This window comes from Candoia aspera, chromosome 4 (genome assembly GCF_035149785.1).
Source record: "Candoia aspera isolate rCanAsp1 chromosome 4, rCanAsp1.hap2, whole genome shotgun sequence".
Taxonomy (NCBI): Eukaryota; Metazoa; Chordata; class Lepidosauria; order Squamata; family Boidae; genus Candoia; species Candoia aspera.
Genome location: NC_086156.1, coordinates 43,354,932 through 43,380,739, shown reverse-complemented (window position 1 = coordinate 43,380,739; position 25,808 = coordinate 43,354,932). Strand labels below are relative to the sequence as shown.

General features: G+C 41.6%; 1 protein-coding gene across 1 annotated transcript in view; it reads left to right on the top strand.

Moving 5' to 3' along the window:
• TRIM71 (tripartite motif containing 71) overlaps positions 1–25,024 on the top strand; it is a 42,636-nt gene extending 17,612 nt beyond the window's left edge. Inside the window, exons 2-4 of the mRNA XM_063301944.1 lie at positions 9,176–9,343; positions 19,790–19,924; positions 23,239–25,024. Of these exons, the coding sequence (XP_063158014.1) occupies positions 9,176–9,343; positions 19,790–19,924; positions 23,239–24,690 (1,755 nt within the window). The 3' untranslated portion in view covers positions 24,691–25,024. The remainder of the gene's footprint in view (positions 1–9,175; positions 9,344–19,789; positions 19,925–23,238) is intronic.
• Positions 25,025–25,808: the final 784 nt, after the last annotated feature.

Below are 25,808 nucleotides of genomic sequence, written 5' to 3'. Positions count from 1 at the left end.
GAAAAGGCAGAAAGTGCAAGAAAAGAAAAGAAAAAAGGTTAAAGAAAAATAGAAAAGAAAGAAAAATATATAAGAAAGTAGCTTCCAGTATTCTTCACCGCAGTTATAAGTACAATATTTTTAAACCTCTCTAACAATACATCATATCACTCTTCTTTCTATAATCTGTCTTGTCTAATTACCGAAACCATAAAGCACAAGTTCATTTTTTTCATTTTTACACGAAGAGTACATAAGAGGCTTCTCCGTCACCAATAAATGTAGATAGTCTTTTCTCTAATCAAAGTAGTCAGTTTATCTGTCAACTTCACCAACTATTCCTTCATAGTGGGTAGTGTTGAATCTTTCCATCTCTGTGCATATAGTAATCTTGCCATAGTAAACATATATCGAAATAATCTTCCATGGTTTTTTTCTGTTTATCCATTAAGCCTAAAAGGCAAGGGAATAGTCTTGCCTTTTTGAATGTAATATCTAGAATATAATTTTCCAGACTGATTAATACTCTGTGCCTGAAAACACAGGCCGATCTAGGTAACTGCCAGCTTCTATGTTTCTGAAAGGACTTTTTATCTTCTCGCAGGATTCCTAGCTCTGTTTGTATCTGGAGCAGCACCTGACAGCAGCTAAAGCTAATTCTCTATAATCTCCATGTTGAGTTTGGATCCAAATTGTAGGCAACATTTTGGCTTAAACATCTTGCCTGGCGTTTTGGTTTCCTTTATTCCTTTTCTCTGCACTTCTGTATCTCTAAGTGACTTTGAGCCAGTTGCTGCTTTTCAGGACAGCCTACCTTAAAAGGCTCCTGATGTCAGGAAAAAATTGGATGGAGTGATAAGTACACCACCTTGAATATTTGGAGGTAAAGTGGGGTATTAAAGTAGTAAATAAATTTGCATTTAACTTTCCATATGGCCTATAAATTGTCTTGTGACTTTTGTTATCTGGGTTGTGTTACTTGCTTACTGTGGCTTATTCTACATCAGGTTTGTCTTGGATCTGTAACTTTCCATTAGAAAGGTTGGCTTGGTGAATTCTGTTTTACCCTTCCCAAGAGATCACAAGACTGACTGTTCTTCATTTTTAAACAGTGAATTTTGTGCAGTCAGTGTTGCTGCTTAAGGTGACCGTGAAACCTCCTAGAATCATTTTGCAGGCTTCTTCATACAGCCTTGTGTGTGTTGGATGTCAGGTATCCTACAGATGCCAGAATTCTAGCATGGACTATCCCTCATTTGAATGAAAAGCCTGCAACTCATGGTGTACTGCCATGTTAAATGGTTAGTCCAATGGAGCCACCGTGTGTCAATATATCTAAAATTTCCTAGGTTCTTGAAGATTTTTAAAATTTATTTTGTGTCTGTATGTGTGTGTTTCACTCTTAGTCTCATTTAAATACCTTTTCAGGCATCTGATTATAGTATACATACATCATTGCAAGCCTTGGTATTCTATACCAGGACTCTTTTTCCTTGTTGTTTCCTTTGTGTTGAGCTGTGTGATGGTTTGGGATGATAATGCTTGTAACTGAAAATGCCTGAATGGAATCACATTGGGGAAGGCTGCCCTACTCCATTAAATTAGTTTTAACAGCTGGCTCTGCTACCTGGCAAATACTTCTAAAACATCTCTGAAACTCAGAAGTAGTATGTGAGAGAGTGAGAGATAATTCTGGGTCTACAGAAATTTACCTCTGGTTCTCAAAACCAAGGCTGTTAAATTGGTGAGAGTAGGAGTAAAAATACATTTAGTTACTTTGAAATTAAGCGAAGTCTATATTTAATATACAGTTATTCCAAGGTAAATAATTTGCTTGCATTAAACTGAATGTTTGGAATTTCAGTTAATTGCAACAGTAAAGTAATGCTATCACTGATATTTTCTAAAGTATTAAAACTGTAACTATTTGAGGTCAGTCTCTATCATGTATGCTGGTCCTATTTTTTACCTTGTTTAAAGCTCTAATTTCATTGCTGCAGTGAATCAGGATTTAGCTTATTTATTTGAAAGGGAAATTACAAGAAATGTTGGTAATACGAGGAGGTATCAAAATTTTTCCAGTGCTAAGTCCTTTGTTGAGGACTGTTGGGCTGGGGGAGTTTGAGTATTGACTAAAGTCACCCAGGGAATTATATAGCTGAAGGTTGACTTCAGCCAGTGATCTCCTTGGTCCTAGTTCAACCCCTGAACCACTAGCTCCTGTCAGTGTCAAGTACTGCTGGATCTGTAATACTATGATCTCCAGAATGTGTTCCAGAGGGCTTGGAAAAAGTGGATTTTCCCCTTAGAGAGGTCTTTCCCCAGAATTAGATCTCTGTTGTCCTCCTAGCCTCCAAAGAAGCTTCAAAGCTAATTGTATTTTAATATTGGAAAGGGTTTAGTAGGATAGGCAGTATTCACCTTCATTTTAGTCTCACGGAAAAACAGAATTGTTCTGTAAGTAAGCTTTAAACATCACATTAAAACAAATTCTAATATTTACTTGGAAATAACGTCATTACAATACTTATGACTACTTTTAGGTAACTTAGAAGCATATATCTCTTTTGAATTGTTTAGATTTTAAGAAAACTGAATGCACAGAGATATTAATATAGTAATTTTAGCATGCCTCAGAAAACAAGTACACCTATTTACAAGGCATAATCTCCTGAGCACTTCAGTTTTTGGTTTTTGATATGACCACTATCCATCTACTGTATTTTACTAAATTGATGCATACATTTCTAAATGCGTGGGGTAGGGGAAAATGTCAGGGTTTCCACTGTAATAGAAGTATTTAACCAGGTTTTTGTTTGTATGAAACTCTAAACTTTGCTTGTTTGATCTTTAGTTATACATACAGTATAAAAAAATTATCATGGTTTGACATGTAAATGCAGTCTGTAGAAGTTAACTTTTTTATCTTTTAGCTTTTGCTGAAGAGTGGTTATTTTAAGGAGAAAGAAGACTAAATAAAGCCTATTACTTTATGAATTAATTATCAAGACTGCACCAAATTATTTAAAGGATGCTTGGTGATAGTATCAGCAGAAGTGTCATTTGTGTCTACACTTGTGGGCTCACATCTTGTGGGGGATCTTTGAAGTGGCTGCATTGGGTCTTCAAAAGGATGTGATGCTTCAAGAAGCTGGTTCAGAATTATTGTTCCTGAAGTACCTCTCAAAGTGGTTTGCTGCCGCTATATTAATTATCCAGTGAATCTTCTGATGAATCAGATGAAATTCAGGGTGAGATTGCTGCTGGAAGAAATTGAAGTAACTCCTGTCAGTGTGTGATTAAATAGTAAATAGCATAGATTTAAATATGTGTTAAATCACAGCTTTCATCATCCTCAGGCAGCCTTGATAAAACTTTTTGCATGTAAACTATAATAAGATAAGATGGATATGAGGCACAAATAGAGGCAGACTTCATGCTGTGTAATTTGGCTGTGCATATAGGAGTTATCTAAGGCACCTCTAATTGCCACCCAAAAGTTAAACTACAAATGCCATATTTTTCAATAAACCTGGCCATTTGTCATGCCTGCTGTGGATAATGAGAGAGGGTTAAAGTCTGAGAAATTTGGAGAATACTAGGTTGAGGAAGGCTATTCTATTACAATAAAGAAGGCATTGCCATAGTTTAAACTTCAGTAAGTGAAATGGAGCTTGCCAGTGAGGTGAGTCTGGATGGTCCAAATCTGTGGTTAGGAAGAACTTGTAATATTGCCCCAAAAGAAAATAGGATTGCAAATCTTGGTAGTAAAATAACAACAAAACAAAAAAAATTATGTTGAGAAACTATAAGAAATAAAGATTTTTTTTTTTTATTGAGCTGAATGTTGAGTCTTACCAAAGAAATGGTTGAGATTGTAGGATACAATCTAAGACAGTCTGATCTGCAGAGCAAATACTAAATTTGAATGGAATGGCACTTTGAGAATATTAAAAAAAAAAAAAAACTTAAAATTTTAAGATTTCATTCTACCAATTGATTCTTCCTGGCTTTAATTTAATTTAATTTTTTTCCTGTTCAATTGTGTCTGATTCTCGGAGACTGCCTGGACAAACCCCTGAAGTTTTCTTGGCAAGGTTACAATCAACAAACTGTTTAAAAGTAGAAGAGGAAGGCCAGATATGAAACACAAGCTAAAACGGTAGAATAGAATATTATAACCACTATTGTTATCAGTATAAATTGGATCTCTCAAGCTAGGAATCAGAATGTTACTTGTCTTAGGTACTTAACATAAGTGATATAAATCCAAGAATCTAAGACAGAAGTAGGCAAAAAGTAAAATCTCTCTGTCTGTACACACACACACACTCAGAGTTATGTAGGGGCTAGTCAACTTAGATCTTATCTTGCTGGCAGCATAACAGAATTTGGCAATGTCCAGGGAGGTAGAGTCCATTTTATCCAAAAGAAGGGTGTATATGTAGAAGGTATCAGAATGACTTGGATATTTTACTAGATAAGGGAAATAAAATGGGTTCTAGTAAAAAAATACGGGCAATAGATTCTACAGTGACATGAGTCCATCTATGTGGTTGTATGAAATGTGCAAAATTTTCATCATATATCCACCCGTCCCATGTTCAATTTCAGATCCATATGTGGAGGTGGTGTTAACTGTTAATGAGTTGTTTGTTCTGCCATCTTAATCATAGTATAACAGTCAAGCCCCTTCTTTTCTTATGTCCCTATGTGAATAATAAGGCAAAGCATGACAACTAAGCCTTAAGTCTCCATTGGCTTCACAATGAATCCAAGCCTTTTTGTGTGGGGTTGTTGTTATTTTTGTTTTTGTATTGCTACTTTCAGTGGAAACTGCATCCACATTCCATTGCTTTTGTTAATTGTGCCTGGTGCTTGAAACTTTTGGAAAGAGGAGGCAGGTAGGTGGGGCATGTTGGGGACAATGAGGGGGAGGGGATCTGGTTTAGGAATTGTCCATTCAGGTCAGAGTTTAACTCTAGCGGCCATTCATCAGATGTTGGTTGATTGCTATGGAATCCTTGGAGACATTTAATTGAATCTCTGCCCATCCCCCTCCTGGCTCTTTGAAAGCAGATGGGCAAAAAAGGGAGTATGACACTCGGACATTCATGTTTTTTGTTTTACTGTGCACTATAAAGCCCTTTCCTAGAGCAATCAACTTTATAGCCTCGCTCTTGGCCTGCTGTGGCTATAAAAGATGAATAGTCCCATGATATGCCTTGCCAGCTTTGGAAAATGTAGCAGGTTCCTATAGATACAGGTTGGTTGGTTGGTTGGTTGGTTGGTGGGTTGGCTGGTTTGTTTTAATGCATATGGCCAATTCAAGGAACTGAGGGAAATGGGCATTGGTTTACAGGTAATGCAAGTCTTGAATGCAGCTTTTTCGTATCTGTAAGTAATTCAGATACACACACACACACCGCCTCTCCTTTGTCATTAAGTCATGTTGCTGGTTCTGATAATGATCTTAAAAAGAAATGTTCCTAAGTTTGGTCTGAAATACTTATAAAACTTCATCTACATCAGGAGATCTGGAATGCAGTTCTATTTTACATCTCTTCTATCATAATGGAAGTTTTAAATCAACTTTTTTGCTTAACTGTTTTTGTGCAATTCCAGACCCTCACCCCTCACCCCCAACATTTGCATTTCAGGATTTGAGCCTTTGTTCTCTATTCCTATTTCTAGTTTTGCTACTTTTCAAATACTGGCAACTAAGTGGATATTGGCTAGATGTGGCCAATATCGTATGTGGGGTCAGGTTTAGGAATGTTCCATGACTGACCTGCAAAGTGTAGCTTTTAATTAAAGCCAGCCTTTAAGCAAATAAGTGGGCTGCGTGCATGTGGCACAGTTCTTGCTTCTTGTGCTGTCCTCATATCATAGTGTAACTATTATGTCTTTTATTCTTCCATCCCTAGCAATTTCCTCCTTTTGCGTTCCAAACAGAGCTTGAGTCCTAGTAATGGTATGGGCACATCCACGTAGTTTTCTTGACAGTAAAAAAGTGGTTTCTCTTTGCCTTTTTCTGGGATTTTGTTTGACTTGGCAGTCTGGCCTACAGCCATGGAATTCTCTGAAGTGGTGTCCTGTCTAAATAATTGCCCTATTTAGCCTCCATGTCCAGATAAGGCTAGCCAGGTTCTGTCATATATTGAAACACACACACACACACTCACACACATACTACAACACCAGAGATATTTGGGTAACTTTGCCTTGGGTGTTTTTTTGCAAATAGTCTTAATATGTCATATCTAATTATCATCTCATTTTCTGTGAACAACAATTACAGTTTGACCAGTACCTAGAAAAGTATTGCATTGCTTGTGAGAGTGTGAATTCCCTTTCTATTCAGAACCTTCCATAATTTCCTGAAAAGTTCCCTGCAAAGTTTGAGTAACCCTGGTGTGGTACCCTATGATGCAGGATTAGTTTTCTGCTGGAAAAATATATTGTGCTGTAGATAGAGCCTGCCTGGTTCATTCCTGGAAGCGTATGGGAATATTTGTCCATATGAAGGTGTAATCCAGTTAGCGACTGCCACATAGTACATTTTTTGAATAAAATGGGATGTTATGATTGAGTAACAACTAATGTCTAATTCAGTTTGTTGTAACCTTTACTTTCTTCAACCATGGCTAATTTAACAAGCTTATTCTCTAAAATGGATTCTTGGCAGCTTCTTGCACAGAAGATAGTCCAAACTACTGGAGAGCTTTATTCCTTTCATGTTAGACAGCTGGATGATATATTTTGTCAAATGAAGTGACTCAACTATGTGCAGCCTGAAATGAAAACTGCAGTTGGTTTGTGACTTACTATAATATTGGGATCCATTGTAGTGGTTTATTTGATAAACCTTGGTGAGATGAACTAGAAAAGTGAGCAGTTCAGTTGAGAGAATGCTGTTATACCAATCAGATTGAATTCCTTTTTGCCGGGATTAGAAGTTGCTCTCAGGCTGGCTTCTCTGGGTGTGGAACTGCACCTTCTCAGCTAGAGGACATGGCAAGGAAGAGCCGGGGAGGAGAAGTGTTGGCAAGCAATACAACTGTTTAATATTATACAGCAGCAGCTGGACAGAATGTACTTGCATAGGACAATAGCCAGTACGTATTAGGTATTGTCGTGTTTTTTAGCATCTGAAGCAGAAAAATCTTAAATTTTATTATCTCTCCCCCCCACCCCAAACATGGACGTATATTGAACAGAGGAGAGAAAAAGACACCGTTTTGTTATGCCACGCTAGGCTGGTACAACTGTAAAGAGTATCTGGTACCTTCCAGACTCGTTGGACTGCAACTCCCACCATCACATGCCACTAGTCCTGCCCCACATCTGGAAAGTGCCATGTTGATGGCCAGTAGAAAACTCCACTACAAATGGCCAGAGATACTGTTTTTTTCTTTGATAATGAGAGATGCTACTAAAAAAGTATTCTGGCCAATTTGGAAAATGAAGGAAGAAGACATGGCAAAAGGTGATCCTTCACTCCACAGTGTCTTAGATCAACATCTCTTAGCACAAGATCCTCACATTCTGTAATGAGAGGAAAGAAAGGCCCGCCATTTCGTTAATGATGTTTCTGGTAACATACTGTACGAGTAGAAATTTTTGCAATTATGAGCCTAATCTAACTTGTAAAACCGGTTGTATTCTTAAAAGCCTTATTTTGCATAGCAAATCTTCATATATTCTATAATAATAAAAACAACTTGTCTGGCATTGGGTGGTTCCTACTGCTACCAAGCCATTATTTTTAAACTATAATCAGCTGAACTAGAGGCTTTCTTTAACAATCTATTAATTGTTTTGATTACTTTTTCCTCTCTCCTGTGGCTTGTGTGCACTGATGACTCCTACATTGTATTCCTTTGGAAAGTAGCATCTGGATCTGCATGACAGCCCTGCTCTCTGGCCTTTGACCTAGCTTTGCTTCTGGCATTAACTGTTTCAGAGGGTTAATAGTAGGTTTAGCTTGAAGCAGAGTTCTTGCTCATATTGACGCCATTTTCTTTGCGGATGGCCCCTTTACACAAAAAGGGAGGGGGTGACGCTTCTAACGACCACAAGAATTGTGATATTAACATCACTCCATAGGTGGCCTGCATGAGCTTCTTTCTGTGCTTTTAAAATCAGTAGCAGGATTTTTTTTAATGATTACACTTACATTTGGAAATAAAATGAGATCAACTAGGCAATAAAATGATGGTGCTATGCTCTGCCAAAGGAGAAATGCTAAATTTTTTGTGAGCCCAGGTAATAGTTACACTGATCATTTTTTATGACTCTACAGATTCATGCTCTTTATTTTTTAAAAAAAAGTTTTTGTTTATGGATGGTCAACATTTAAAATGTGAATTTTACTGTGAGTGCATGATTAAGAACAAATTAATTGAATTCTCCAATATTCCTCTGACAATAGGCTCGGATAAGTACATATTCAGTTTTGTTTGAGAGGGAAACTAACTTTGATTTTGGAAGTGACATTCAAATATAGTTTTGTTAATGCAGTAACTCATTATTTTTGCTGGTTGATTGTTATCCATTGGTTTGAATTTTGTTTAATTAGAACATTTTAACATTACGGTTGATTTTATAGATAATGGATGAGGATATGCTAAGAAAATAGATTGTCATTACTTTACATAATTACAGAACCATTTCTTGTTATCTGAACTATTTGTGTTCTACAGAGGTAAATATAAAACAGTTGCGGAGCAATGAAAGATAGCATAAACTTGCTGGAGTTTTTTCTTAATACTTCAGTGAGGAGCATCCAACATCTGAGTGCTCTGTTGCTTCCCTCTGCTGGATGAAATGTGAAGAGAACTTTGTGATTTGCTGATGAATAAATCAGATAATCCCTTGACATGGTATTTTGGAAAAGTTCACTGGAGTCTGTTTGAGAGTTCTTAACTAAAACAATTTCTCTAAATAGTAAGTTAAGAACTTAACAGGAAGGACTTATATAAATCTACTGGCACTTCAAAGAATATAGTTTGTAATGGAAAGATATAAACAGAATAAAGTTATTCTAATACCTTGAGTTAAAACAAAGAGGAACTTCTATTGTTTTTCCCCCAATGTACTTTACAGATTGCCCAGTTAGGAAATGGCTTTTAAAAGAAATAAGTTTCAAATCTTCTGCTGATGTACATATTACTGAATACTCTCTCTGTCTCAGGTGCTGCATTTCTACTGTGATGCTTGTTCTGTTCCTATCTGTCGGGAATGCACGATGGGACGCCATGTTGGTCATAGCTTTATCTACCTCCAAGAAGCTTTGCAGGACTCCAGAACCCTTACCATTCAGCTGCTAGCAGATGCCCAACAGGGCCGCCAGGCCATTCAGGTAAATATGCAGTTTACACTGGGGACTGGTATTCTTTGAAGCCTCGGTGCCTGTTCAGCTGGGGTAGCAATCATCAGTGATAGGCTAAACACTTCTAGTACTGCTATAAGAACACTTCTGTATACACTCTGCTATGCCATTCTCTCTTGAATGATCTAGAAACGGGTCAAGCTGCTGTATAGTATCTGGATTCCTCAGTATAGGTTTTAAATATACTCCAGAGTTATTGTATAAACTATATAAATATGTCATTGTTTTTAAAATTCACTTAACAGAAGAAGAAAAAAGAAAGCCAAACAACAAAAATATAGATGTAGAAGGGCTTCTCATATATATTTATGTGTGTGTGTGTGTGTGTGTGTGACAGAGAGAGAGAGAGAGAGAGAGAGTGAAGTTAGGGTTAGGATCATCCAGGCATAAATCTTCTACAAAAAAGCAACTGGGATTATGTCAACTTCCAATCTCTATGGAAAGATACCAGATTCCTTCTAACTTGTTAAACTTTGGTAGTTGGATATCTAGAACTCCTTTACTTAGGCTGTTTCAAGATTCTTACCTCAGTGCATCATTATTTAAAGTTGCCTGAAGCTCTCTATATACATATAAACAAAGTGTTTGCTTCTGAGAGTCTTTGAACATTTGGTCAGTTAGACAGGTCTTTTTGTCTTTCCATTATTGCTTTCAAGAAATAAAACCAGGGAGATTTTTCAGTTTGCAGTTTTTGGGTCTTCAGTCTGCTTCTTTTGCCTTTTACCATCCTATAATCTTCTTGCAGGCTCTCTGGAATTCTTGCATAAACCACTCTCATGAGTGGATCAATTAACCACCCAGGGTCCCTCTTTTTGGGGGAGATAGGTGGTGATAAAATTTGAAAAATAAATACATTAAATAAATAAATTAAACTGGTACTTCTGGCTAAAGGAAAAAGTATTACTACCAGCATATTTTCATAATGTGGTTTCTTGAAAGCTTTGACCTAATAGCCTCAGTGTCTCAATAATTGGAGCATGAAAACCATTTCCAAAAATATAGCAAAATGCTTTTTTTTAATGTTCACAAGGTGGCAGAAGAGTGTCTTTGGACACTCGTTGTCTTGGATGCCATTAAACCAGTTAAACGAGTCTAGCTCATCTCAAAATCAAAACTTGAAGGAGATGCTTTTGCTAAGCTTGTGGGCATTTTTCTTGGTCTGGAATGTCATAGGGGCATTACTTCCTGGATTGTTGGCATCCTGTCAACATTTTAAAAGTTTTTGAATACTTCAAATAATACAGACCCAGAAAAAGCACCCCCTACATCTTTCTGAAAAACCCTATAAGTTGGCAAAATTGATTCCTAGAGCTGTATTCCTACTTTTCTGATTGGCTGATTATTTTGAGAGGAAGTGGATTATTAGCTTCCTACTGGCAGAAAACCAAACATTAAGACCAAACCCGCCAAACCCAACTGCAGGTAGTCCTCTCTTTATGGCACTGAACAAATGGTAGCTACATCCGGTCCTCAAAGTTACGGCCATTGCCCGCGGCCATGTGATTCCAGTCCCAATTAGGGTCGATAAGTGAGGACTATCTATATCTAAGTAGGTAATTGGCAGACCAATTTCTTCTCTTAATGGCAGCAATAAATCAGAAATCTTCTGTGTATGCCTTGGTAGGAGGAATACAAAGGAAAGACAAGAATTCAGGAAGAAGAACTTGACCTTTTGCAGGACTACTAGATTTGGGCTATAAAACCCCACATGATTGCTGGATGGCAGTAAAGAAATACAGATAGTTTTCCCTTAACGCCCACAATTGGGACTGGAATTAAGGTCGCTAAGCAATGCAGTCATAAAGCGAGATGTCACATGACTGCTTCGCTTAGTGATGGCAATCCTGGCAGTCCCTGTTGCCATGGTTATGTGAATGCCCCAGTTGTTAGGTGAGGCAACTTCTTGCCAGCTTCCCATATTCAGGTCAGTGGGGAAGCTGGCAGGAAGTTGCAAGCCCCAGGCCCTGCCAGGTAGGGGAGGGAGTGAACGGGTATATGGGAGGGTTGGGGAGGGTGTGCGGGAGTGGGGTGCAGGTTGGGTGTGCAAGCGCCTCAGAACCACTTGGATTTTCAGCCCCAGGGTGGAGAGGCTTCAGAAGCCTCTCCACTTGGGCTGAAAATCCTGCTTGGATTTCTGCACGGAGCTTTTTCGGCATGGAGCTGTCCGAGGACTCCCTGTTAGAGGACTCCCTCTGGTCTCTGGGGATGGGATTTTGGCATGGAGCTTTTTCGGCCATTTTCATGCTGGAAAAGCTCCATGCTGAAATCCAAGCAGGACTTTCAGCCCCAGAGTGGAGAGGCTTCCTCTCCACTCAGGGCCTGAAAGTCCTCCTTGGCTGAAAATCCTGCTTGGATTTTGGCATGGAGCTGATTGAAAAAGCTCTGTGCCGAAATCCTATCCCCAGAGATGAGAGGGAGTCCTCTTGGCGGGCTGCAGCAGCTTGCGATTGCCAAGCACCCTGTGATCATGTGATCACCTTTAGCAGTCTTCCCTGCTGTCTTTCCCATTAACTTTCTGGGGAAGCTGGCAGGAAAGATTGCAAATGGCGATTATATGACTGTGGGGCGCTTGGCAACCAGTGGTAAATGCGAACCGATTGCCAAGGGCCCGGATCGCAATCACTTGACTGGGGGCACTTCAACAGCCGTAATTTGGGGCATGGGTCCTAAGTCCCTGCCTTGAATGCCATTGTAAATTTGAACTGTCACTGAATTAATGGTTGTTAAATGAGGACTACCTGTAACAGTGGCTGCCTGGATGTCAGTAGCCCTACTTTTTGGAAGTGGAAGAATAACTTTTAGCTTAGGCCTGCAGTAAAATGCAGCATTGCTTGGTGTGCCCTGATGGATAAGAGAGATTACCTGAGCACTGCAAAATTCCCATTTTAGTAATGAGACATCTTCAAGAGGTGTAATCTGAAATCTGGAGCTATCCTCCAGGTGTACTTGCTCCTTCTACTGTCTGTCTCTTTTCATTGCAAAACTATAGCTATCACAATGCCAACAGATATGTTGCTATCCCAGTAAATAATATGTTTAGGAAATTCCTCATCCACAATAGAATCCCCAGGGGTATAAACTTGTATGTTTTTAAGCTCACTTTCCCTTAGGTGAATTCTACTTACCAGTGTTAACCATGTTTTGCTCATAAATCTAAGCTTTAACTTTAAAATAGCTAAAGCACAACTTTTGGTCTTTTTCAGCAATGACATTAACAGTCTTCAAAGTTCCGAGCTACATAATGTGTGCTTAAGAATACGTATCTGTCTGTCAGTCTGAAGTTAAGTCTTTTTGGGATAGAGGATTAAGCTAAATGGGAATGTTCTATTTTAATGTAGTAATTAATCTGCAACTTCCTCTTCTATTTTTAAGTTATTAGATGTCTAACATACAGTGTATGTCCATGGAATTCATTTGGCATTGTGGAGGGAGGAGCGTAGATCTTTTGCTCTCCTCTTAATTAATAAGTTATGCACTTTCACAGCCATGTTGACAGAAATTTTTAACCAAAATATCATAAGCATTTTTTCACAGTGGCCTTTCAGTGATTGCAGTGCAGAATGCCTGTGAATACATTCATACAATCCAGAAAACATGCTGAAACTTTACAGTTGATAAAATGCTGCAATGCTGGAAAAAAATAAATTATTTTGAAATGTTTTCAATGTGTGCTCTAATGCAGTGATTAAAAAGGGCATGGTACTTGGGGGCTTAAGAACATTGCCAGTCTTTAAAATACTGGTGATGTTTAAATGAGATCTTCGATTATATCATTGAATGGATTAAGAAATTGGGAAGGCTGAATTTGGATTCAGGACTCTTCCTATTTGCTACCACTGAAAGGGGGCACAGACAGAGAGAGAACAAGCAGGAAATCAAGAGCAGAGGACTGCAAGGCATGTTGAGGAGAACAAATTCAAAAACCTGAATGGCTGGATCTAATCTATTGTAGAGTCTCTCTCCTGCTGGGATGCAGGCAGAGGCTGGGCCAAGCTATTACAATGAATGGAGATATTTGCAGTAGTTCACTGACTGGACTGGATGAGGAAGGCTGGTGGGGATATGATTTGATAGGCAAGTACAAGGCTCCTCTTTTTCACAGCAGCTTGACGTAATGACTGTACATACTGCGAATGGAGGAAAAGAAACAGGATCTAATATTCTGTATGAATGGAGATTCCTGTGTAGTAGACTAAATCATAGTTCACAGTGGGAGAAAGTATATGCCTTATTTGAGCAAGAGAGGTTGATATGGGGAACCAGTGTAATGGTTGCCTAATCCCAAATACTCAGTCTCACAAGCCCGGGCTTAAAGATAACTGATTTATTAAAGGAATAGTATGCAAATACAGAGAAAGCTGAGAATGAGCAAAAGCGCGCCAAATACAAACTTAAAAGCCTTGCTTCCAACCCAGTCCCGCCCCGAGCGCTCGTTAGCAACCACCCCCTCCCAGGTGCTAGCAACCGTTACATCTGCCTGGGAAAGTAACCTTGAACAGAGTTGCAAACCCAAACATACATTCCAAAGTAGCAAAATAAAGAGCACAGCAATAATGGAAAATACCAGCAAACGTTCAAGCATGTAAGACATGGAATAATGGTTTGACATGTGAAATGTTATGATGTTAACAGAACATTGAAACCATGAACATGACATATCGCCCCCCTAAAAAAAATTGCTAAGGAGCCGGCTTGTCCGGATAAGCAGAGTGAAAACGAGCAACGAGGTCGGGTGAGCGAACGTCGTGGGCAGAAACCCACTCAGGATGAGGGAAGTGTTTCCAACTAATGAGATACTGCAGAGTGGAGCGCTGGCGGCATGAGTCAAGGATTTCCTTGACTTCAAAGTGTTGTTGGTTATCGATCATAATGGGAGGCGGTGGGGTTGGTTGGGGATGCCAGTGGTCCGACGGCAGGTACGGCTTGAGTAAGCTGCAATGAAAAACAGGATGCAAATGTTTAAGATTATGGGGCAGATCCAGTTTGAAAGTTACAGGGTTAATTTGTGCAATAATAGGGAAAGGACCAACAAATTTAGGACCAAGTTTTTTCGAGGGCTGTGGTGATTTGATAAATTTTGTGGATAGGTAGACCTTATCCCCCACAGTGAACGTAGGTTGGGGGGAACGTCTAGCATCTGCATGCTTTTTGTAGGTGGTTTGGGCATGGGAAAGGGCTCGTTGAATGTTGTGCCATGAGTCTTGTAGGGTTTCAGCCCAGTCAGTGAGAGAGGCTGGCAGTGATTGTGGGTGCGGGAGTTCAGGTATCGGGACGAACTCCCGGCCAAAGACGGTTTTAAAAGGAACTTGTCCAGTGCTTTGATGTACGGCGTTGTTGTAGGCAACTTCAGCAAAAGGAAGCAGGTCCACCCAGTTGTCTTGTTGATAATTGACGAATGCTCGTAAATATTGTTCCAGTGTTGAATTAACGGCTTCAGTAGATCCATCCGTCTCTGGATGCCACGCAGTGGAGAGGGCTTGTTTGGTGCCAATCAGCTTTAAAAATGCCCGCCAAAACTGTGACGTAAATTGTGAGCCTCTGTCACTCACCAAACGGGTGGGGATTCCGTGAAGACGGTACACGTGTACGAGGAAGAGGCGTGCCAGCTGTTGCGCGGTGGGGATGGAAGCGCATGGGATAAAATGCGCTTGTTTGGAGAAAAAGTCCTTTACCACCCAAATGACTGTTTTTCGTTGACTGGGTGGGAGGTCGACAATAAAATCCATGGATATGTCCTGCCATGGGTAGGCAGGGGTTGCCACAGGTTGCAGAAAGCCTTGAGGCTTGCCGGTTTTGCGCTTGGTTGTTGCGCACACAGGGCAAGCGGCCACATAAGTTTTAAGATCCTTTAGAAGAGTTGGCCACCAGAATTGACGTCTGATGAGGTGAAGGGTTTTAATGTATCCAAAATGTCCAGCCAACTTATCGTCATGGCAGCGCTGGAGGATCGTCTTTCGTAAAGCCTCAGGGACATACAGACGATCGTTTCGCCAGGCAAAGTCGTCAGTAAAAGTTACAGTGTTTAGATTTGCTTGTAACCAAGTGTCAGATTTCAGGTGGAAAAGCAACTGTTGTTTCAAGTCTGATGGAATTGGCAGACGCGCCAAACGGGAGGGAGGCGGAGTGGTCTGGCGTTGAGCCTGTTGCGCTCGCGTCTGACTGCGCGTCACAGCTGCCAAACTCAATTGCTTTTCAGTCCATACAGTACCCTGTACCATTGGCCCCGGGCCAGCATCTTGGGGTCTACGTGATAAAGCATCTGCTAAAAAGTTTTTTCTGCCTAGTATAAACTTGAGTGTGAAATCAAAGCGAGTGAAAAATTCAGCCCATCGAAGTTGTTTGGGGCTGAGTTTTTGACTGGTGCTTAATGCTTCTAGGTTCTTATGATCAGTCCACACTTCGAAAGGGTGGGACGCCCCTTCCAATAAGTGACGCCAGGTTTCCAAGGCTGTTCCAAGGCTGTTGACAGCAAACGCCTCTTTTTCCCAAACATGCCACCTTCTCTCCGTTTCTGTGAACTTGCGAGAGAGGTAAGCACAGGGTTTTAAAGTGCCAGATTGGTCTGCTTGAAGCAGAATTGCCCCGATAGAGAAGTCAGAGGCATCAACCTGCACTACGAAAGGCTTAGTTGGGTTAGGATGCTGCAAAATAGGTTCAGTGGTGAAAATTTGTTTGAGCGCATCGAACGCTTGTTGGCAGGCAGGGGTCCATTTAAGGAGCGCGCCTGGGTTTTTCGAGCGCCGCGTATCCCCCTGAGCTTTAGTTTTTAATAGTTCAGTAAGGGGAAGGGCGGTTTCAGCAAAATTCTGGGCAAATGCCCTATAGAAATTGGCGAATCCAAGGAAACTTTGTAATTGCTGCCGGGTACGAGGAGGCTCCCATGCCAAAATGGCTTCAACCTTGGCAGGGTCCATCTCAATGCCCTTTGCTGAAATTCTATATCCGAGGTAATCTATTTGTGATTGATGAAAGGCACACTTAGACAGTTTCGCATACAACTCTGCTTTCCTCAGTTTAGCAAGCACTTGACGCACCAAGTGAACATGTTCTGTCATGGTCTCAGTATAAATCAATACATCATCCAAATATACCAATACCCCTTTAAATAGGTGGTCATGCAAGACCTCATTGATGAGTTGCATAAAAACCCCAGGTGCCCCAGACAGACCAAAAGGCAACACTTTGTATTGGAAAGCCCAAGAGGACGGTTAAACGCTGTTTTCCACTCATCCCCTTCCCTTATGTGAATACGAAAATAGGCTTCCCTTAAATCTAACTTTGAGAAGATTTTGCCTCTGGCCAGATGTGATAACATATCTTTGATGAGGGGCAAAGGATATTTATTTAATATTGATACTGCATTGAGCCCGCGGAAATCGGTACATAGCCTCAAAGAACCATCCTTTTTTGGTCTAAAGAGAACAGGTGCCCCCACCGGGGAGTTTGCTGGCTCAATGAAACCCCTAGCTAGGTTTTTATCAATGAATTCCCTCAGCGTGGCCAGCTCTTTAGGAGACATGGGATAGATTTTTGGGTGAGGTAATTTCACATTGGGCAGAAATTCAATGGCACAGTCTGTCTTTCGGTGAGGCGGTAAGTGATCTGCTTCCTTCTCCCCAAACACATCTGCCAAATCTTGGTATTGCTTAGGCAGTCCTTCTAGGGGTTCAAGTGTTTGTACAGTAGTGGTAGCCACCCGTCCACCCTCAATGTCCTCTAACAAGTCCTTTTCTGGTGCTTTATAAAACCCATCAGTAAACGTTACAGTTCTATGCAGCCAATTGATAAAAGGATTTTGTTGTACAAACCAAGGCATTCCCAAAATAACCAACGGACCCCCCACTGGAGCTAAGACAAAAGGCAATTTCTCCCAATGGGTACCCATTTGCAAAGCTACAAGTCCTGTAGAGTGGGTGACAGCTTTTCCCCCAGCCATAGTTCCATCCAATTGCGTGAAGATCATTGGCCGTTGCAAAGGGAACGTGGGCAGTTCTAAGGCAGCTACAACATCGGGATGCATTAGCGAACGTGAACAACCCAAATCTAGCATAGCCCAGACTTCGACAGTCTTGGTTCTAGATCCCAATTTCACTTTGACAGTCAGGGTAGGAAAATTCCCACTCACCGAATCGTGGTCGCACCCGGTTTCTTCCACCTGCCCAATGGCGCCCTTCAGAGCAGGTGGTAGCCTTTTCCCGCCGGCTGGTCGAACTGTAATTCCTCCTCCTCTTCCCCAAATGGGAGGTCTGAAGGGTCGACTTCTGCGCAGGCAGCCCTCATCTTACATGGTAATGATGGCGATTTTCCCGATGCTTTTCCTGGCCGTTCCTCTGGTCTGCGTCTCGGGCACGAAGAGGCACGATGCCCTTCCTTCCCGCATCTCAGGCACTGACCTTTCGCAAATCGTCGTTCTCTTTCTTCTTCCCAATGTTTCAGTTTTGGGCGGCTTGAAAATCCAAGGGTCCGAGCCCCCTTACTAACTCTGGTTTGCCTCAGTTCCTTGCTATGGGCGAACGTTTGTAGAGCGTTTTCAGCGCTGCCCGCCAACTGAATCCACCCATACAACATCTTGGGATCGTCCCGACACAAAGCCCACCGGAGGACTTCCGTCTCCAGTCCTTGTTTAAACATTTCCACTAAAGTTGACTGGGACCAATCCTCCACCTTTCCCGCCAGGGCTTTAAATTCCAAAGCGTAGTCTGCGACAGAGAGGGTTCCTTGATAATGTTTTCTCAGGGCACTTTTCGCTCTCTCTTGGGCCAAGGGGTCTTCAAAGTGCTGTTTTAATGCCCACAGAAACTCATCAAAGTCATCTAGCTCCGTGGCTTCTGTTTGGCATAACTGCACATACCAATCCGCTGCCCTCCCCTTCAACTTGTTGGCAATAAAATTAATTTTGCCCTGCTCCGAACGAAAGCATCGCCCCCAATCATCCATATAATGTCTAGCATTGGTTATGAAAAAAGAGAGCGTGGTAGGGTCGCCATTGAACTTTACCCCAAACGGTGGAAAGGTTCTTATCGGCTCCGCCGGCTGCGATGGCTCCGCAAACGTCAACGCACGTCGAGCCCCCAGTGGTGGCCGATCCCTGGTTGTTCTCGACTCCCTTCCCCTCGATTGTTGGGAAGCCCGAGTCCTACTTCTTCCCCTGAGTGACAGGGACCTCTCTCTCGGGAAAGCCAGCTGGGAGGGGTCTTCTTCCCAATCTTCCTGTAGGGACCCCGACCCTCTGGGGATATCCTTCAGGAGGGTCACTATCATTTCCATTTTATCCTCTATTGCCTTCATGCGGGCAGAGGTGACAGGCTCTTCTAAGGGTCTAGTTGTCACCACCACCCTCGGTGATAAGGGGATTTCATGTTCCCAGGATGACTGTGGTGATTCCTTCCCCGTTCTTGCTTCCACCTCGGGTTGGAGTTCACCCCTTGTGGCACCCTGCACCGCCAACAATAGGTCATCCAATTGGGCATCCCGCTTCTCTCGACGTGCTGCCCTTTGGGCTCGCGAAGTCGGAGCTACCAGGGTCTTTGTCGAGTCCGGCTCCTCTTCGCTCCCCTCACTCTCTCGTAGTTGAGGTTCTGTCATCGCTAGCGCTCCCCTTTACCCAAGCTTTGGATGGGGCTAGCGGAAGATGATATAAATGATTCTCAGCTTTATGTAATGGCTGCCTAATCCCAAATACTCAGTCTCACAAGCCCGGGCTTAAAGATAACTGATTTATTAAAGGAATAGTATGCAAATACAGAGAAAGCTGAGAATGAGCAAAAGCGCGCCAAATACAAACTTAAAAGCCTTGCTTCCAACCCAGTCCCGCCCCGAGCGCTCGTTAGCAACCACCCCCTCCCAGGTGCTAGCAACCGTTACATCTGCCTGGGAAAGTAACCTTGAACAGAGTTGCAAACCCAAACATACATTCCAAAGTAGCAAAATAAAGAGCACAGCAATAATGGAAAATACCAGCAAACGTTCAAGCATGTAAGACACGGAATAATGGTTTGACATGTGAAATGTTACGATGTTAACAGAACATTGAAACCATGAACATGACAACCAGTGGCTTTCAGTTATTGCAGTGTAGTTATTGTAGACCAGTTTGAATAAATAGCTTTCTCTCTGAGAAAAATAGTCTTATCAGTTTCCAATTTGGATAATTCACAGAAGGTTTTTACATTGTGCTTTGATGCTAATAATGAGGATATGTTCAATCGGCCATTGCCAGCCCACTTTCAAAGGCTGATTATTATATTGGTCAAAGTTTGAACATGCTCCCTTGAAATTTAACGCTACCTTTCTATTTGGTAGCCTGGGTTATTTATTCAATCCTAAAAATTAAAAAAAAAAGTTGAATCACTTAACAAATGTTATGTCTCCTACTGTTCAATTACTTGACTAAGCATTCTTTCCTTTTTGTTATAGCTGAGTATTGAGCAAGCCCAGGCTGTAGCAGAACAAGTTGAGATGAAGGCAAAAATGGTACAATCTGAAGTGAAGGCCGTGACTTCCAGACACAAGAAGGCTTTAGAAGAAAGAGAATGTGAGCTGCTATGGAAGGTAAAAGGAGAATGCAATATGTTTATGAATTGCAATGGCACACTTCTTATCTTTTTTAAAAATCTTCTATGGGAGGAAAAGTTGCTTGCAAAAGGTGGCAAAAGCAGCCTTTTGTCATATCCTGATTTTTTTTTCTTTTGTTTGTCTTCACTGGATTCAGTGGATTCAATTGAGAATCCATTAAAACAAAGTTCTTTTGATTCTACTTTTACAAAAAAGCAAAGAATTCCTAGTTGGAACAGAAAGCTAAGCAGATCCAGTTGGAGTTTTACACTTCATTAGCTGTAAATCTTAGCAGGAAGAGTCAAGGGACAGCATATGGAAATGCGTTGCTTATTCATGAGGTGACCTGGGGATTGCAGCCCACAGTTTGAGAACTCTCCTCTAAACACACTTCTGTATGGAAGTTTTTTTTTTTTCTTTTAAAAGGGCACTAGCCAAATGGCAGCAGTTGTTGACATCTGGGATGGAATTTTGCAATTGAACAGTAAAAATATTTTATTATGGAAGATAATCTGAGGAAGACCTAATTAAATAAGATGCATGAGAGCTGGATGAAAAAAAGACCAGTGAGCTTGGTCAGAACAGCAACTAGAGATAGAGCTGGGTATGGTGTCAATGTTAGAACAGGAGGCAGATGATATTGAAGAGTTGGTGTTGGGGACAGTGTCAGAGAAGGAAAGTGTACGAAGAAAGTTCTGGTGAAGGAAAGTGAGTATTGGATTGTTAATGAAGAAAACAGATATGAAGGGGCAGAACAGAGGGTAAAGAAGAAGTGGTGTTGGTGATAAAGTTGGACACAGCAGTCTAAGTCTGTTATGGAAGAAGAAAATATTGTATAAAGTTTTGGTATAGTAGAGGAAATGTTGGAACGCCAGTAAGTTGTTGGGGAAAGAATGAATGATAGAAAGGGGGAAGGAAGTAGGAGAGTAAGTAATGATGCTGGGAGAAATAACTGTCTCCTGCTCAAGTCTTCATCCTGCATCATATCCTCCACCATGATGATTATTCTTGAAGTGTCTCATTGCCTGACATGTTGAGTCTTGCTGGTCACTTGTTATCATTATTATTACCACAATCGCTGCTGGTTGGTGTTTTATAATTGCCATTTAATTAAAGTTTGCCATTTGATTTGTGGAGTTACTCTAATGCAGCAAAAGCAGGATATCCCAGGAGACAGTTAGGCAGGTAGTGTCACTTCTAAAAAGCCAGCCATCAATGTATTTCAGGCAGATGGGTAATTTCCCCAAGTCCTCCCTTCTGCTGTTGGTGGCTAATAAAATTAACTTCTTGGAAGATCTTATCCAGGTTGGAAATGCCAACTTGGTTTGTGTAACGGAGACCTAACTGGGTGAGCTAGGTAATATCATCTGGTCCCAGATTCATCCTCCAGGTTTTCATGTACCGGAGCAAAGAAGTGTTGGAGGCCAGGGGAGAGGTGTTGCTGTCATTGCTAAGGATTCTATTCCTTTCCAGGTCCAGGATGCAACAAACCACAATTTCGTCAGGCTACAGATCTGAGTGTGTGTATTTAGAATTCAGAGAACACAGGCAGTCCTCAGCCCCAAAATCTCTGTACCTGAGCAGTTGGATGTTGTCTTGAATCTGGATGCTGGAGTCCCTAAGTTATTGGTATATGGAAACTTGAACATCTGGGCTGAGGCCAATTTCTTGGATTGTCTCAGGAATTCATGGCTTCCACAACCTGTCACAATTGACAGGGTGCTTGGATGAATTAGTTACTACCAATGTCATAGTCCCATTTTGGTTAGAACTGGTTGGGAGACATCTATTGAAGGAAATTCAATATGTTCTCTTCTGAATGCATCCTTTCTCAAGAGTGATGCCACCTGCAATACATTTTTTGAACCTTCCCTATTGACAAAGTACCAGTACTTGTAAAAGTACTGACTGAACAATTCCAGGTGCTCCTGGATGACACAGATAATGTCAATTGGTTTTGATCTGGTTTTAGGTTGGGGTGGAGCAGAGAAGCAACTCTGGTTGCCCTGATGGACAATCTGTCGAGGGAGCATAATGGAAGAGTGTTGTCTCTGTCTGTGCTTCTGGACCTCCTTCAATTTCATTTATCATCATATCCCCCTTGACTGCTTGAAGGAGTTGGAGGTCAGAGGCATGGTTTTGTTGTGGTACTGTTCCTACCTTGAGGACTGGTGCCTGATGTTACTTTGGGGAGATTACTGCTCCTCCCAAATAAACGTTGGGTTGCTACAGGCTTCCATTTTATATAAACTCACTGGAAATGAACAGGGAGAGTGGAGCTAGGTATCAGCTTTATGCAGGTGTCAGTCTCCGGGGTAGGCTTCCTGATTGGACAGGATTTGAGTTAGATGAGGTGTAGCAAACTAAGCCTGAACCTAAATAAGTATGAGATATTGCTAGATGGTGTTATTTCTGTCTGATTAGAAGAGAGTTTACCTGCACTGGATGGACCACCCTTTTCCTGAATGTCAGGTGTGTGTAGTGGCAAAGGGTGCCTTCTATCAGTTGTCCAGCAATTATCCATGCACTTGTTACCTTCCAGGTGGATCACTGTATTGTGCTTTACATCATCATGCTGTTGAAAGTTACCTGGAAGCTGCAGCAAGACCAGGAGATAGTGGCCAGTCTTCCTTCGGGTCTCTCATTAGGAACATGTGACATGAATCTCAGCTCAACTGCAATGACTCTCCATGGTTTTTGAAGTAAATTCCAAAGTGCTTATTTTAACACCTTTACACCTTGGGTTTTGACTACCTAAAGGGCTGACTTCCCCAGTATGTTACCAACTGGGAGCTCCATTCATATATTATGGTCTGCTTTGGATGCCCCAAAAGGAGACTTGGCTAGAAACAGCTAGGCCTTCTCAGTGGCAGCACCAGCACTGTGGATTCCATCCCCCCAAGGTGTGGTCTTAATCCTTCCTGGCTGCTTGGTTAGTCGCATTTGACAAACCACTTCTATAAAGTAGCCTTCCTTTCTGATTATCTCTTTGTATTTATTGATTTGCTTAATGACTACTTCGGTAATATTTTATATGATTTGTTATATATGGTTTTGTTTTTATGTCATGCCTTATTGATTATTATATAATGCTATGTTGTAAACTACCATGAGCCGGCTTTCCAAGAACATTTTGGTAGAAATTCAACGGTAAATAAAGTAAGTAAATTTTGGGATAAGGTGAATATCAAAATTCTTTTTTAACTTCAACAGTTTTGCAGGTTTGCTTTTGCACATTCAAACACACCCTTCCCTCCTCTGTGGTATTTATGGCTGGCAATTCCAAACGTGTTTCTCTGCTCTTATTTTAGGTGGAAAAAATCCGCCAAGTGAAAGCCAAGTCCCTCTACCTGCAAGTTGAAAAGTTACGTCAAAACCTCAATAAGCTAGACAACACCATCAGCGCAGTCCAGCAAGTCTTAGAGGAGGGGCGGAACATGGATATCCTCTTGGCACGGGATCGGATGCTTGCACAGGTGCAGGAGATGAAGAATGTAAGAGGCTTCCTGCAGCCTCAAGAGGATGACAGGGTCATGTTCACTCCTCCTGATCAGGCACTGTATATGGCCATCAAGTCTATGGGGTTTGTCAGCAGTGGGGCCTTTGCTCCTCTGACCAAAGCCACTGGGGAGGGTCTCAAACGTGCATTGCAAGGCAAAGTAGCCTCTTTCTCAGTGATAGGTTATGACCACGATGGTGAGCCTCGCCTTTCTGGGGGAGACATGATCTCAGCTGTGGTGATGGGGCCAGATGGAAATCTCTTCGGTGCTGATATTTGTGACCAGCAGAATGGAACCTATCTGGTCAATTACAGGCCTCAGATGGAAGGGGAACATCTGATCTCAGTCATGATGTGCAACCAGCATATAGAAAGCAGCCCATTTAAAGTCATGGTCAAATCAGGGCGCAGTTATGTTGGCATTGGACTACCGGGGCTCTGTTTTGCTAGTGAGGGAGATAGTGATGGAAAGCTGTGCCGTCCCTGGGGTGTTAGTGTAGACAAGGAAGGCTATATAATTGTTGCTGATCGTAGCAACAACCGCATTCAGATCTTTAAGCCTTGTGGGGCTTTTCACCACAAGTTTGGCACCTTGGGCTCCAGACCTGGCCAGTTCGATAGGCCTGCTGGTGTTGCCTGTGACTCCTCGCGGAGGATTGTTGTGGCAGACAAGGACAATCATCGCATCCAGATCTTCACTTTTGATGGCCAGTTCATTCTCAAGTTTGGGGAGAAAGGAACCAAGAACGGGCAGTTCAATTATCCATGGGATGTAGCAGTAAACTCCGAGGGAAAAATCCTGGTGTCCGACACAAGGAATCATCGGATTCAGCTGTTTGGGCCTGACGGAGTGTTCCTGAATAAATACGGTTTTGAAGGAGCACTCTGGAAGCACTTTGATTCCCCACGAGGCGTGACATTCAATCACGAGGGCCATCTTGTCGTGACCGATTTCAACAATCATCGTCTTCTAGTCATTCATCCCGACTGTCAGTCGGCCCGTTTCCTTGGGTCCGAAGGCACAAATAATGGCCAGTTTCTGCGCCCACAAGGCGTGGCTGTGGATCAGGAAGGTCGTATTATTGTGGCAGATTCCAGGAACCATCGTGTGCAGATCTTTGAGCCGAATGGTAGTTTCTTATGCAAATTTGGCACTCAGGGAAGTGGCTTTGGTCAGATGGACCGTCCTTCAGGTATTACAGTCACCCCAGATGGCATGATAGTTGTGGTGGACTTTGGAAACAATCGAATCCTCGTCTTCTAATCTGTGTTTATCTGTACTAGCAAGAAACTCTCAGGGAAAATCCTTTTAAGAGATCATGCCCCCACACAAACACACAAATATTTCAATGATAGTTCAAACCTACCTCATCTTTAATTTTTTATAGATGAATGTACTTTCCCTTTTTATCTGCAGGGAGTGAACCTGTGATGTTATAAACTCTTAATCTACCTCATTATCTTTGTGTTCCTTTGCCTCCACAGTATACACAGTGCAGTATATAATTAAGCCTCTTTTTCCCTGAATGGGACATTCATGCACAAGCATGTTTCTGTGCACATTAGCTGGTTGTGTGATAAATTCTGTAGACTGCCAAAAAGGCACACTCATCTTTAAAAAGAAGAAAAAAAAATCAGTAGTTTTAGATTTTTAAAAAAAATTATGTTCAGATTGTACTGTTTTTTTTTATTGGAGGGGGTGAAGGGAGCTGTGTTTTTAGATGCTGCTGCAGCAGAGAACTCTTTTCTTCGTTCTCCTTTTTTTTTATACCTCAGTGCATTTGACATACTGTTCCACATGGTGTCTTGTTTCGGAAGGCATTGGTCTTTTGAAGTGGGATGGAAATCACCATTTTTAATTGATACTTGTCTGCATGTGTATTTTGAAAAATGCAGTAACTTCATGGCACCAAGACAATGTTTGAGGATGCACAAAACGTTGTGATGTGTTCAACCTTATTTTGGTAGCTTGGACTTTGGCCCAAAGGGCCACAGGGCAAACCACCCATCCATGACAGCCCTGGAGAGACTGCCAGCTCCTGGAAACAGCCGCTTTATCTGCTGGGCAAAGTTGCTCTCTAAACCTGGGAACTTTAGAAGTTACCTCTGTTGTTGTCTAAGGAGCTACTACTGGGTGAGAATGTATCTCACCAAACAGAGGCCCTTTCTGACTTCAAAAGGATGTATTTGGAATGTAGCTTTGATATAGTTGGATGTTCAAGGCAAATGAGGATTTCCTTTTAGTCTAGTATTTTTCTCATAGCCTTTGTTCCAGTTCATTTTTAAAAAATAATTTCCCTTACATAGTGTGTGTATGTGTGTGTACATGTATGACAAACATGGCTGTGTGTGGCAGTTGCTGTTACAATGAGTCAAATGTTT